Here is a 14492-nt window from a genome sequence, read left to right on the forward strand (position 1 = left end):
GTATTGAGTACAAGAGTAGGCAGGTCATGTTACAGTTGTATCGGACTTTGGTTCGGCCACATTTGGAATACCGCGTGCAGTTCTGGTCGCCACATTACCAGAAGGATGTGGATGCCTTGGAGAGGGTGCAGAGGAGGTTCACCAGGATGTTGCCTGGTATGGAGGGTGCTAGCTATGAAGAAAGGTTGAGTAGATTAGGATTGTTTTCGTTGGAAAGACGGAGGTTGAGGGGAGACCTGATTGAGGTCTACAAAATTATGAGAGGTATGGACAGGGTGGATAGCAACAAGCTTTTCCCAAGAGTGGGGGTGTCAGTTACAAGGGGTCACAATTTCAAGGTGAGAGGGGGAAAGTTTAAGGGAGATGTGCGTGGAAAGTTTTTTACGCAGAGGGTGGTGGGTGCCTGGAACGCTTTACCAGCGGAGGTGGTAGAGGCGGGCACGATAGCATCATTTAAGTGGCATCTAGACGGGTATATGAATGGGCGGCAACAGAGGGGAGTAGACCTTGGAAAATAGGAGACAGGTTTAGATAAAGGATCTGGATCGGCGCAGGCTGGGAGTGCCGAAGGGCCTGTTCCTGTGCTGTAATTTTCTTTGTTCTTTGTCCTTTGAAATAAATGCTGGATCAGCCAACGATGCTGAGATCCCGTCAATTACTTTGCAATAAATCAGCTTCAGCCAACCTCCTTCCAAAGCAGATCCATGACTGCCGACCTCGAAGCCCAGGTGATGTTTGCAGAACGCCTTTGTGAGCTGTGTATCACCTTGAAAGGCTGTCAGAAACCATAGACAATTTGCAGTCATGTGTGCGATGGTTAGAATCCAGGATTGCTGAGGGATTTGTGTGAGAGGGTGAGGCACAAAACGCTGCAGGAAACAGGGTCCACAAGATGCTAAGTGGTGTTTAGATTGAACCAAAGTGTGATTTGCAATGTTGATAAAAGGGCCTGGGCTCACTGCCCGATCCTTGGGGGCATTCCAGGGAATTGGGCCGCACGAAGACATCGCGTGTGATTACTGCGGCTCCCGTGATTGGCAGTATGGGAAGGACTCGGACCACAATATTTCAGAAACTGGCACTTGACCAAGATCTGAACTCAGCCCGCACTGACTCACCACCAGATGGTTTTCGACTTGTTTAACTATTTGGAGAGATCGTTTTCACCTCAACGTTACGAGAGGGTCCCTCAGTTTGAAACAGAGCCTCACGCCTTTGGGAAGACACCTTCCACTCACTCAGATTTCCATAGGAAATTTCAAAAGGGAATCGGATACATTATTGGGAGGGGAATATATGCAGGATTGGATAGGGAGAGGTCGGAACAGTTTCCATAGAATTCCGTCAGTGCAGATGGAGGCCATTCAGCCCATCGAGTCTGCACTGACGTTCGGAAAGAGCACCCTACCTAGACCCACTCTACCTGCCCTATCCCCACCTAACCTGCACATCGTTTGACTATTGGAGGAAACCGGAGCACCCGGAGGAAACCCACGCAGACTGGGGAAAAGGGCAGACTCCCCTCAGACAGTCATCTAGGTCGGAATTGAACCCGGGACCCTGGCACTGTGAGGCAGCAGTGCTAACCCGGGTCCCTGGCACTGTGAGACAGCAGTGTTAACCTGGGTCCCTGGCACTGTGAGGCAGCAGTGTTAACCCGGGTCCCTGGCACCGTGAGACAGCAGTGATAACCCGGGTCCCTGGCACTGTGAGACAGCAGTGTTAACCCGGGTCCCTGGCACTGTGAGACAGCAGTGTTAACCACTGTGCCACCAGTATTGGACAGACCTTTCAGACGGACACCATAGGGAGAAATGGCCGAATGACGCTGTCTGTGTTCCATCAGACACACACACACAAAACAACATACCAATAAACAACCCATGGTTTATATATAAATGCCAGAGAGACACTGGATAATGTCTGGAATTACCTGCGACTGGAACTTTGCTGAAATCCAAGTTATTCCGGACTTCGCCCAGAGTATTCCACAATATCCCAGGCACCTTTAGCGGGTTCAACCCCAGGTCAAAAATTCTGCGATGAGAAAACCGTGGTCAGATTAAACCCTGAAAACCTCCCCCCTCTGCCTGCTGAGTTAACGTCAGGAATTCCAGTGAATCCGGGGGCCAGGGAGCTGCTCGATCCTGAGGTACCCGAGTGTGAGCACCCGCGCATTCGAACTGAGTGTGTCACAGCGCTTTAACAAGGTGAAACTATTCTGTACAGCAGCAGTGACAAACTACACCTTAATACTGAGCCACGTAGAGGGAGAGGAGACCAGCGTCACACTTGGTCAGATAGATACACTGAAGGAAGGTCTGAATGGAGGAGGGCAAAACTCAAGAGGTGGAGAGGCTGTGAGAAAGAATTCCAGAGTTGAGGGCAGGTCCTTTGGGGTCGATCGGATCTTAGGAACCGGTTTTGGAGGAGGTCGATTCAATTAGTTAATCGGTGAGTTGGCGGGGGACAGTGTTCTGCCTGACAACAGTCAGCGATTGGTTCCTGGGGGATGCTTTCCGAGAGAACTGGGCAGAAGTGTTTAGACCTTGGAAGTGAAAGAAACGGTTTTAAAGCCACTTGGGCGAGCTTGCCCGTGATCTGCGTCCCTCCCGGGATGTACCGACATTCCCAGCGAGGCTACGGCCGCACGCCGATCAGGGCTGGTTCACGCAAACGTGGACCAGGCAGAACAGCACCCGAGGGGGGGGGGGGCTCTCCGGGTCATCGGAGACCCCTGGGTGGTCAGGATCTGTGTAGGGTTATCCCCTGGCCCTCCCCCTGGAAAGCGGCCATCTTGGCGCTGGTCAGCTGGCACCATGGCCCTGCCAAGCTACCTGGAGCACTGCCTGGGTGCCAGGGTGGCACTGCCGAGGGCCATGCCCATGACAGGAGGGTGGAGGAGGGGAGTTAAAGGGTGGGGGTGTCCATGGCAAGTAAGTAGGGGTCTCTGGGAGGTTGGGGGGGGGGGAGGAGGGTGATGGGTTGGGGTCCTGGAGGGGGGGGCAGTAAGGAGGCATTCGGGGCCTGAACAGTGGGGGGGGCCACAGAGACCCCATAGTGGGGTGTCCTCACTTAGTGGGGTAATGCCCACGTGTGTGGGCTGTGGGCCCCGGAAGCTGTGAGCACACGTGTCCCACGTCATCGGAACATTGGCCAATCGGGGTTGGGGATTCGGGGGAGAGACTCAGGGGCTGGAGCATCGGGAGAGAGCCTCAGGGGCTGGAGCATCGGGGGAGAGCGTCAGGGGTTGGAGCATCGGGGGAGAGCCTCAGGGGTTGGAGCATCGGAGGAGAGCGTCAGGGGTTGGAGCATCGGGGGAGAGCCTCAGGGGACGTCCTGAGCCGTCCCGACGGTGCGTGCGGCATACACCCCGTGTACGGTGTTTGTGAGGGGGCGGAGCACCCGAAAATCGGCACCGCCCCCCGATTTCGACGTAAAAACGGATCCTCCAGCCAATCGCAGAACGGGATGTCCACCATGGAAAATCCGCCACTCATTGACTTGGAAACTTTTCCGTTAAATTCCGCCCATAGCTTTGTTGGTTATTGAAGAAACCTGGACGTGGAGTGGTGAGTGGGAGATTAATAGATTAAATCACAGATCTGACCGTTTAACTAGCCGGAGAGATGATTGAAATCTATAGAGTAATGGAAGCAGAGACAGGAACAGCACTCCTCGAATCCCGGTCCTAACAGACCCCCTTCCCCCCCCCCCCCCCTCCCAGTAATCGGCAGTAACCTCTGTCTTCTGAGTTATCACAACTGGGAAAGGCTGTCCTGTGAAGAGGGGGTAGACACGAAGCAGAAGGGGGGGGGGGGGGGGGGAGGAGATCCGAGTCAAAGATAAAGCAGAAGCGAAGATTCTGACATCGTGTATTGTCTGTACAACCACAAACCTTTGCTTTTCCTGTTTCTCGCACTCTGACATAGTCAAACCCCTTTGGCTTCAATACTTACGCTGAATCAACATTGAACACAAAGTTCACTTTTCTCCCAAGTGTAAATTGTGCATCTTTGGGTAAATCGCTGCCACTTTCCGCTTTGATACTTTTGGGAATCCCGGCTGTATATGTGGTCCACCTAAAGGTCGAAACTTTCGCAAATCAGGAATACCAATATTCAAATCTACAATCTATCATTTTCTGCAATATTACTACTTATTAGGTTGAGAAATGATATTCTAGGAAATTAAATAGCTTTCAGTATCTGTATTTTAATATCTAGAAAAGCACTCCCAGGACAGGTACAGCACGGGGTTAGATACAGAGTAAAGCTCCCTCTACACTGTCCCCATCAAACACCCCCAGGACAGGTACAGCACGGGGTTAGATACAGAGTAAAGCTCCTTCTACACTGTCCCCATCAAACACTCCCAGGACAGGTACAGCACGGGGTTAGATACAGAGTAAAGCTCCCTCTACACTGTCCCCATCAAACACTCCCAGGACAGGTACAGCACGGGGTTAGATACAGAGTAAAGCTCCCTCTACACTGTCCCCATCAAACACTCCCAGGACAGGTACAGCATGGGGTTAGATACAGAGTAAAGCTCCCGCTACACTGTCCCCATCAAACACTCCCAGGACAGGTACAGCATGGGGTTAGATACAGAGTAAAGCTCCCGCTACACTGTCCCCATCAAACACTCCCAGGACAGGTACAGCACGGGGTTAGATACAGAGTAAAGCTCCCTCTATACTGTCCCCATCAAACACTCCCAGGACAGGTACAGCACGGGGTTAGATACAGAGTAAAGCTCCCTCTACACTGTCCCCATCAAACACTCCCAGGACGGGTACAGCACGGGGTTAGATACAGAGTAAAGCTCTCTCTACACTGTCCCCATCAAACACTCCCAGGACAGGTACAGCACGGGGTTAGATACAGAGTAAAGCTCCCTCTACACTGTCCCCATCAAACACTCCCAGGACGGGTACAGCACGGGGTTAGATACAGAGTAAAGCTCCCTCTACACTGTCCCCATCAAACACTCCCAGGACAGGTACAGCACAGGGTTAGATACAGAGTAAAGCTCCCTCTACACTGTCCCCATCAAACACTCCCAGGACAGGTACAGCACGGGGTTAGATACAGAGTAAAGTTCCCTCTACACTGTCCCCATCAAACACTCCCAGGACAGGTACAGCACGGGGTTAGATACAGAGTAAAGCTCCCTCTACACTGTCCCCATCGTGCGTGTAAGGAGATGGTGGATTTAATCCCTGCTGTATCTTGGAGTTAATGGTCCCATTTCAATGATACGTCAACAAGACTGTTTTCATCTTTTATAACATGGATGTCTCGTTCAGCCACTCGGACATCACAGAAATACTCACTGATATGCCTCTTGTCTGCTTTGTATCTCTTTGATCCAGTGTTGTTCGAGGATGGCTGATTGATATTCGTGCCTTCTCCGTGCTGCAGAGGGGCAATCAACAGAACAATTACCAAGGAGCAGTTGTAACAGGATTAACTTCCTTCCCAATTGCAAATCAAAGAAAGCTGAGGTTTTGAGGGGCGGGGGGGGGGGGGGGGGGGGGGGGGTGGTTGGGGGGCAGTTTTGGGTCAAAGGACAGAGTACAAAGAAAAGTCCAGCACAGGAACAGGCCCTTCGGCTCTCCAAGCCTGCGCCGACCATGCTGCCCGTCTAAACTAAAATCTTCTACACTTCCGGGGTCCGTATCCCTCTATTCCCATCCTATTCATGTATTTGTCAAGATGCCCCTTAAACGTCACTATCGTCCCTGCTTCCACCACCTCCTCCGGCAGCGAGTTCCAGGCACCCACTACCCTCTGTGTAAAAAACTTGCCTCGTACATCCCCTCTAAACCTTGCCCTTCGCACCTTAAACCTATGCCCCTTAGTAATTGACCCTCTACCCTGGGGAAAAGCCTCTAACTGTCCACTCTGTCTATGCCCCTCATAATTTTGTAGACCTCTATCAGGTCGCCCCTCAACCTCCGTCGTTCCAGTGAGAACAAACCGAGTTTATCCGACCTCGGTCTTCGCCTGAGTCAGGGTTTCTGTTCCACCACAAAGATCAAATCTAAAATCTGGGGAGCTTCGCCAAGCAGCGTCAAGTAAGTGAATGTTGCCAGGGTTTGTGGGAGGGGGAGGTTGGCATGGTTTGTGGGGGGGGGGGGGTTGTCTGGAACTCGCTGTCCGAGTTGGTGATCGAGGTTGAAACGCACAACTCATTTGGAAAGTACCTGGACCTGATTGTGAAACGCTGGAAGCAGCAAAGGCGAGGGATCGAGGGGCTGGTAAAAAGGGGAGTAAAATGAGAAGCTCGTTCCTTTTTTTTCCTGTATTTTGGCCGCTGCAGACGCGATCAACTGATTGGCCACTTTCCGTCGCTGGAACCTTTCTCTGGTTGTAAATCAGGGGGGCAGGTGCTCAGGCCAAGAGGGCAGCGTCCAGCACCATTTCAATTTGGATTCTCCAGAAACATTCCTGGGGGTCAGTGTAATTGACGGCTCTCCCTCCTGTCTCAAGGGTCCAGGTGTATTTTTAACACCTAGGCACCGTGGACCCCCACCCCCCCAACCACCAGCAGCTGGTAAGAGACCCAAGGACCAATATCAATCCGACACGCTTGGCATGCTCGGGGTGTTCCGTCGTGCCTAGCCCGTGCCGGCCTAAGATCGCGGAACATTCCGGAAGGGGCCTCCATTCTGGGGCAGGCTCGGAGGTGCTTCCCCGATAAGCTGGTGGCCTGCTGGCCGAGCAGGCGAGGCAGTCAGACGGCCCACCCACAGGGTCCTCTGGCACGCCAACTTTCAGCGCGGAGTGTCGGTGGCTCATAGCGAAAGAGCTGGAATTCTTTATTTAACTCACCAGCTGGCTTCTTCCGAATGAGGAAAGAGGGGCTTTGATCCTATATTGGGCAATGATGTAAGGAGCAGAGTTTAGTGAAAGTTGAACTGAAACTTCCTCTGAAGACTGATGAGCACGTCCAGGTTTCAGACTGGCACCATCGATGCCCGTCCGTGGGGCGATGCTACATTCCCCATTGGGACTTGGCCGATTTCGGGGATAATTCCGCCCAGTGTTTCTAAGCAAGCGGAGGAGGAGCTCCCCTACTTTTGATGGCACACATTATTAAATTCGGTCAATAGGCCCAAAGGTTGTCAATGGGATCTCGATATCCAGCCCTGGTGAACTGGAGCCGAGAGTTAGGGAGGAGGGGTTAATGGGGGGATTGTTGGGTTACGGGTATACGGGTTACGTGGGTTTAAGTAGGGTGATCATTGCTCGGCACAACATCGAGGGCTGAAGGGCCTGTTCTGTGCTGTTCTATGTTCTATGTTCTATGTGCAGGGTGGGTGGATTGGCCATGCTAAATTGCCCCTAAATTGGAGAAAATGAATTGGGAACTCTAAATTTATTTTTTAAAAAGACAGAGATAGATAGGTTTAATAATAATAATAACAGCTTATTGTCACAAGTAGGCTTCAATGAAGTTACTGTGAAAGGCCCCTAGTCACCACATTCCGTCGCCTGTTCGGGGAGGCTGGTACGGGAATTGAACCCACGCTGCTGCCTTGTTCTGCATTACAAGCCAGCTATTTAGCCTACTGTGCTAAACCAGCCCCAGTGATTAATAAGGGGATCGGGGTTATGGGGCGAAGGCAGGAGAATGGGCATGAGAAAAATATCAGCCATGATTGAATGGTGGAGCAGACTCGATGGGCCGAGTGGCCTAATTCTGCTCCTATGTCTTCTGGTCTTATGGAGTAATCTGCAACTGACAACTGGCGCTGGACGAAATGCTCATTTTAAATCAGGGATTGATTAAGTTTTGCTTCAGAACTGTAAACAATGTTGAATATGGGGAAGGAATGTTTCGCTGTCACCTTCCAACTCTCGCTTTCAAATAAATCACCATTCCTTCGTCAGCATCGAACCAAACCCTGGGACGCCCTCACTAACAGCACAGTGGGTGTGCCTACGCCACACGGACTGCGGAGGCTCAGGGCCGGTGTCTCACCCACCACCTTCCGAAGGGTAATCGGGGAAGGGCAAGGAATGTTGGTGTAGCGACGCCCACATCTGCCAAGGAAAACAAAACAAAGTAGGGGCATTTCCCCCCCCCCTCCCCGCTTCTGCCCCCCCCCAACCCACCCCGCCCAAGGCAGGTTTGGTGGTGAGCGGACGCAGAGAATCTATCGGGAGCCAAGAGGCATCAAGGGCGGGTTAATGGCTGGTGGGCGTGACCGGTATTTGCATTTCATGAATGTTTATCCAAACACAGGATGGGCTGAATGGAAACAAGAACTGTTCAGTTCCATGTTTACTCGGGGATTAGTTCAAAGTGGGACTTGTATCCATCCCCGATCACAATCCATCACTGCCTGATGCATCACAGCCAAAGTTAACTTGTGGAGACAAGACTTTAGAAACTTTGGAATTGTCTGTGTCATAATTCCCTGGGCTGGGACACAGTCCATTTCAGCCGCACTCGACCCACAATCGCAACATCAGTGAAATTAGATATTATTCTAAAATACCGAGGGCCTTGACTGATCCCAAATAATCTGGGGTCACCCGGTTTGTAACTTTAACGCAAGTTACCTTTTATTCTGTACAGTATTATAATTAAACTGACAGGAAATGTAACTAACTATCCAATACCCCTTTCCGACCCCCCCCCCTTTCTAACTGACACCGTTCTCCATACACACACACACACATACACACAGACACACACACACAGACACACACACACACACACATACACAGGGGAAAGGTCTTTTTGGGGTTCAGCTTTCATTTTGAAACTTCTTCCTTCCAGGCTTGTGATGGTTTTCTCTGGAAAGGTTGCCTACTTTCGCTGTTGATTCAGGATCGTTTCAAATTCCCGACAAAGATGTGCCAGGAACTCACTGGTTTTAGAAAAATGAAGCAGCGAGAGAGAGAGAGAGAGAGTTCTTTTCACTTCCAAGGTTCAAACACTTCTGTCCCGCTTGCTCAGAAAGCATCATGCAGGAACCTGGCTGTTGTCAGGCAGAACACGGTCCCTAGTCAACCCGCATATCATAGATAGAATTTACAGTGCAGAAGGAGGCCATTCGGCCCATCGAGTCTGCACCGGCTCTTGGAAAGAGCACCCTACCCAAGGTCAACACCTCCACCCTATCCCCATAACCCAGTAACCCCACCCAACACTAAGGGCAATTTTGGACACTAAGGGCAATTTATCATGTCCAATCCACCTAACTTGCACATCTTTGGACTGTGGGAGGAAACCGGAGCACCCGGAGGAAACCCACGCACACACGGGGAGGATGTGCAGACTCCGCACAGACAGTGACCCAAGCCGGGAATCGAACCTGGGACCCTGGAGCTGTGAGCGAGTGTGCTAGCCACTGTGCTACCGTGCTGCCCCTTCTGCATGTTGCCTGCCAGCCAGCCAATTAAACCGACTTCCTCCACAACCGGTTCCTAAGGGCGCCAGCAAGTCTGTTCCTCCTTCCCAAAACCTAGGAACACACTGTCCTGCCCAGCCAGGCTGCTTCAGCTGGAGTCCTCTGCTTAAAAATGAAATGAAATGAAATGAAAATTGCTTATTGTCACGAGTAGGCTTCAAATGAAGTTACTGTGAAAAGCCCCTAGTCGCCACATTCCGGCGCCTGTCCGGGGAGGCTGGTACGGGAATCGAACCCCCGCTGCTGGCCTGCTTTCAGAGCCAGCTATTTAGCCCAGTGTGCTAAACCAGCCCGGTTGCGGGTTCAGGGAACAGAAATAATAAAAATAAAATAAATGGGATCAAAAGGGACAAAAGAGGAAGGACTCTGACATCTATGTTTAAGTCTGGGATAGACAGAATTTTGGTCTCAGGGAATTAAGGGATATGGGGACCAGGAGCAAGCTCGAGGGGCTGAATGGTCCACTCGTGTTCCTATTCCCGTGTTTTCACTGGGTTCACGCGTGCTGCAATGAGATACTTGTTTCTGGAAGCTGAAAAGCGATTTAATTTCAGCAGCCAAAGTAAGCAAAACGGGCAAATGAATTGTTGATTTTGTTATAACGAAATGTCACATATTCCGTATGTGACCATATAACCTTGCAGCAAAAAAAAAGGTGTCCTTCCACCGATCAGGCAGCTGCTAGCTCACTGAAATCTTTTTTACTGAGTTCCCTCCCCCCATCACCACCCCCGTGCCCCCAGCCCCACTCCCTTTGAAATACTTGGCCCCGATCTCGAGAATTTCCTGTTTGGCTCAGTGAAGCTGAAAGATTTTCAGGAAAACTATTTGCTTTTTGCTTGACATTTTATGATAAGTAGAAATTTGGCTCCTTTAGCCTAAACAAGTTCTGGTTCAAACAAGTTGTGCAATACCCCCCCCCAGGCGTGGGGTCGTGCACACTAATCCCAGTAGTGTTGACACTGCTGTTATGGACCAGGGTTTAGAGAACCCCAAAGTGTATCATGGAGTTCACCTGACCCACAACTTTTACTGGATTGTGGTATGGCCCACTCTTACAGGCGTGGGACAGCAGAAATGGAAAAGTATTTTTCAAAGCAAAACAATGTTTATTCTATGAACTCCAGTTCATAAAACATACAGTGAACATCTTAGCAACCATTAATTCAAATACAACCCCCAAAGAATACAACACTAAGTAATCCTTAATAACTTCCCAAACAACATCCAGAAGACAAAAGAAACACCTTTTAACAGAAGCACATCAGGTTTACATTCACTACTGAGAACATTTATCATTCGGAATTCACCAAATGATCAAGAGATAGTCTTTTCATGGCAGAGAGAACAGCAGTACACCTGCTGTGTCTGGCTTCAGCTCCAACACTGAAAACAAAACTAAAACACACCCTGCCGCAAACAGCCTAAAACAAAAGTAAAAAGGTGACAGACAGCCCAGCTCCTCCCACACTCTGACATCACTGATAAACACCCAATTCTTAAAGGTACATTTAGAACAGTACAGCACAGAACAGGCCCTTCGGCCCTCGATGTTGTGCCGAGCAATGATCACCCTACTCAAACTCACATATCCACCATATACCTGTAACCCAACAACTCCCCCTTAACCTTACTTTTAGGACACTACGGGCAATTTAGCCTGGCCAATCCACCTAACCCGCACATCTTTGGACCGTGGGAGGAAACCGGAGCACCCGGAGGAAACCCACGCACACACGGGGAGGACGTGCAGACTCCACACAGACAGTGACCCAAGCCGGGAACCGAACCTGGGACTCTGGAGCTGTGAAGCATTGATGCTAACCACCATGCTACCGTGCTGCCCCCTATTTCTGAAGCACTCATTTCTTAAAGGTACTCTCACATGGCACTGCAACCTGAGAGTGGCTGCAGCCTGGGATCGCACCATGCTGCAAGCACAGGTAATATCCAGGTGCAGCTTCCGGGTACTAAGGGAGAGGAATTGGACGCTCAGGGACCCCTGTAAAAACCAGTGATGGGAAATCCCAAACAGCTGCAGCTTGTTTGAATGAGTTTCTGCATAAATTCTTGAATGATACCTGTTCCTTCGATGATGTCCAGAGTGTTTTCATCTACCAGCCAGGAGTAGCAGGGGAAATTGTAGACTCTGTCATCGGGGGCTTTCACAGTGACACACTCACAGTACCAACTGTCTTCGGGCAGTAGAAAGTGTGTATCTTTGTACAGCTTCACCAGCAGAATCTCCCCAAGATCACTTTTGCTTTTAACTGTTATGGTTATGGTCTGGATATGAAGCAAAAGAGAGGGAACGGTTAGTTGTCAAGTGTGGCGGTGGGTAGGGGGTAGGGGAAGGGGGGGGGGGGGGGGGGTGTTAGCAGGAAAGGATCCCGAATTTTCCATCAACAAACTCTTCTCCGAGGAGGAGGTCTGGGGGGCGCAGTGACACGAGGTCTGGGCCAAAACCCCTCCCCATGGCTTCATCACCGGAGCAGCGACCTGTTCCGGGGAAGAATGAGTCAGACGGAGGTCTGTCTGCCCCAGTGTGGCACTGGGCGCGGCTGGAGAATTGGAATTGGAAAATATCTTTCCCCTCAATCCTACCCCCCCACCCCCCTCTGAACCAGTCAGTCAGGAGGGAGGGCAATAAATTTTTAAAAATAAATTTAGAGTACCCAATTCCTTTGTTTTCCCATTTAAGGGACAATTTAGCGCGGCCAATCCACCTACCCGGCACATCTTTGGGTTGTGGGGGCGAAACCCACGCAGACACAGGGAGAATGTGCAAACTCCACACGGACAGTGACCCAGAGCCGGGATCGAACCCGGGTCCTCGGCACCGTGAGGCAGCAGTGCTAACCACTGCGCCACCCTGCCGCCCATAATAATAATAATCTGATAATCTTTACTCTTGTCACAAGTCGGCCTACATTAACACTGCAATGAAGTTACTGTGAAAAGCCCCTAGTCGCCACATTCCGGCGCCTGTTCGGGTACACAGAGGGAGGATTCAGAATGTCCAATTCACCCAACAAGCACGTCTTTCGGGACTTGTGGGAGGAAACCGGAGCACCCGGAGGGAACCCCACGCAGACACGGGGAGAACGTGCAGACTCCGCACAGACAGTGACCCAAGCCGGGAATCGAACCCGGGACCCTGGCGCTGTGAAGCAACAGTGCTAACCGCTGTGCTGCCGTGCTACCTGGGAGGGCGATAATTACCCGTTCCTCCCCCCCGCCCCACCTAATTCCCACACTGTGAGTTTGAGCCCCACAATCCCAAATCAATGATTGCCCGCTGCACCGTCTCACTCCCAATCCTTCTGTGACATCCTCCAGCTCGGCACAATCTCTCCACCATTTCAATACCTGGGCTGTCAGCCATTCGCACAAGGTGCAGAGGGGGACTTGAGTAAAAATGTTTTTAACGGAGAGGGTAACGGGAGTCTGGATTCGCTGCCCGAGTTAGTGGTGGAGGCGGAGACCCTAAACTCTTTTAAAAAGTACCTGGATCTGCATCTTCAGTGGACCTGGTGGACTGGGTACAGGAAGGGATTAGAAAGGGCACCTGGGTGCCCTCGGGCTGGCATGCACAAGACGGGCCGAATAGCCTCCTGTGCTGTGACCTTTCTACGGTTCTAACCGACACAGATTTTCCCTTATGCCGTTACAACGAGATGAATGGATTGTGAGCTGCTCTCTTGTTGTGTTACTGAGTTAGCAACAGAGCTAATACCAAACTCTTATTCAGCAAGGGAGCTGAACACTAACGCGGACAGGTAAATGGCAGGTTACGAGAAGAATACTCACAGACCCATGGCGTAAATTGAACAAGGCCCACACCTTGAACTTTTCAGACCTGTCCAGGGAGCCCACCAGCGACACGTAAACCTTATCCACCGTCCCAGCTTTGACAAAGTCTCCAGTGGCCAGTGTGACTTGGTAATTGACAGACATGTTCACCCAGAGCTGCTGGAAGGACTTCTGCTGCGTTTAGTCTGAGTGAATGAAGTGGGCGGATAGAGAGGGGGGAGGGGGGGGGGGGGGGGGGGGGGGGGCGGTGGCCAGATGGATCAAATCAACCCTTATTTGGCAAACATTAAGGAGAAATTTAAACTTCAGAGATGGTGCCAGCCTGTCAGGTTCTGACACGTTTGGCAGGTCTAAGAAGTTTTGGTTTAAGAAAAGTTTGACACAGTTCTCTGCCCCCTAGACTGATATTCACCAGAGTCCAGCCTCAATCTCTCCTCTGCTTCCCCGAGCAACTGACAGCATCTCATTCATCAGTAATCCAGACCCCAGCGTCTTGCTGTAGCCACTCCAGCTAATGTTATTAATGAATCGACTTGCCCCCGTGAGTTAACACTTGACTCAGAGACCCAGGATTTGCCTGCAGTTACATTGAGACGTGGGCCAGTCTAAACACACGACACATTCACAATAACCCCCAGATAACATCAGCTCAGGCTGCTGAATGAAACCAGAAGAGACACTTCCATTCCAACCTCACATTTCTACTCGATAATGAACTATCTTAGCCCCCGCACTCCTCTGTCTTACACTGGGAGGCAGGTCTTCAGAACCTGGGTCGGCACGGTAGCACAGTGGTTAGCGTTGTGGCATCACAGCGCCAGGGTCCCAGGTTCGATTCCCCGCTGGGTCACTGTCTGTGCGGAGTCTGCTCGTTCTCCCCGTGTCTGCGTGGGTTTCCTCCGGGTGCTCCGGTTTCCTCCCACAGTCCAAAGACTCGCAGGTTAGGTGGACTGGCCATGCTCAATTTCCCCTTAATGTCCGAAATAAATTTGGGTGGGGTTACGGGGATGGGGTGGAGGTTTGGGCTTAAGTAGGGTGCTCTTTCCAAGGGCCAGTGCAGACTCGATGGGCCGAATGGCCTCCTTCTGCATTGTATACGTGTGTGATTTGAAAGGTCAGACCCTTGGTGTCTGTTACCCTTGTTTCACGCTTCCTCAGTAATTGTCTCAATATTCTGAAACTCAATCGGGCTGAGAAATATATTAATTCTTATCCATTCATAATCATTGCATAAAAATCACTTGTATTA

General features: G+C 51.0%; 1 protein-coding gene across 1 annotated transcript in view; it reads right to left on the reverse strand.

Annotated features, from left to right (window-relative positions):
- LOC119958417 (polyunsaturated fatty acid lipoxygenase ALOX15B-like) overlaps window positions 1–13432 on the reverse strand; it is a 46816-nt gene extending 33384 nt beyond the window's left edge. The window contains exons 1-5 of the mRNA XM_038786938.1: window positions 13241–13432; window positions 11512–11716; window positions 5339–5420; window positions 3960–4082; window positions 1934–2037 (exon numbers count right to left, since the gene is read on the reverse strand). Coding sequence (XP_038642866.1) covers window positions 1934–2037; window positions 3960–4082; window positions 5339–5420; window positions 11512–11716; window positions 13241–13387 — 661 coding nt within the window. The 5' untranslated portion in view covers window positions 13388–13432. The remainder of the gene's footprint in view (window positions 1–1933; window positions 2038–3959; window positions 4083–5338; window positions 5421–11511; window positions 11717–13240) is intronic.
- Between the last annotated feature and the right edge of the window lie 1060 nt (window positions 13433–14492).

This window comes from Scyliorhinus canicula, chromosome 29 (assembly GCF_902713615.1).
Source record: "Scyliorhinus canicula chromosome 29, sScyCan1.1, whole genome shotgun sequence".
Classification (NCBI taxonomy): domain Eukaryota; kingdom Metazoa; phylum Chordata; class Chondrichthyes; order Carcharhiniformes; family Scyliorhinidae; genus Scyliorhinus; species Scyliorhinus canicula.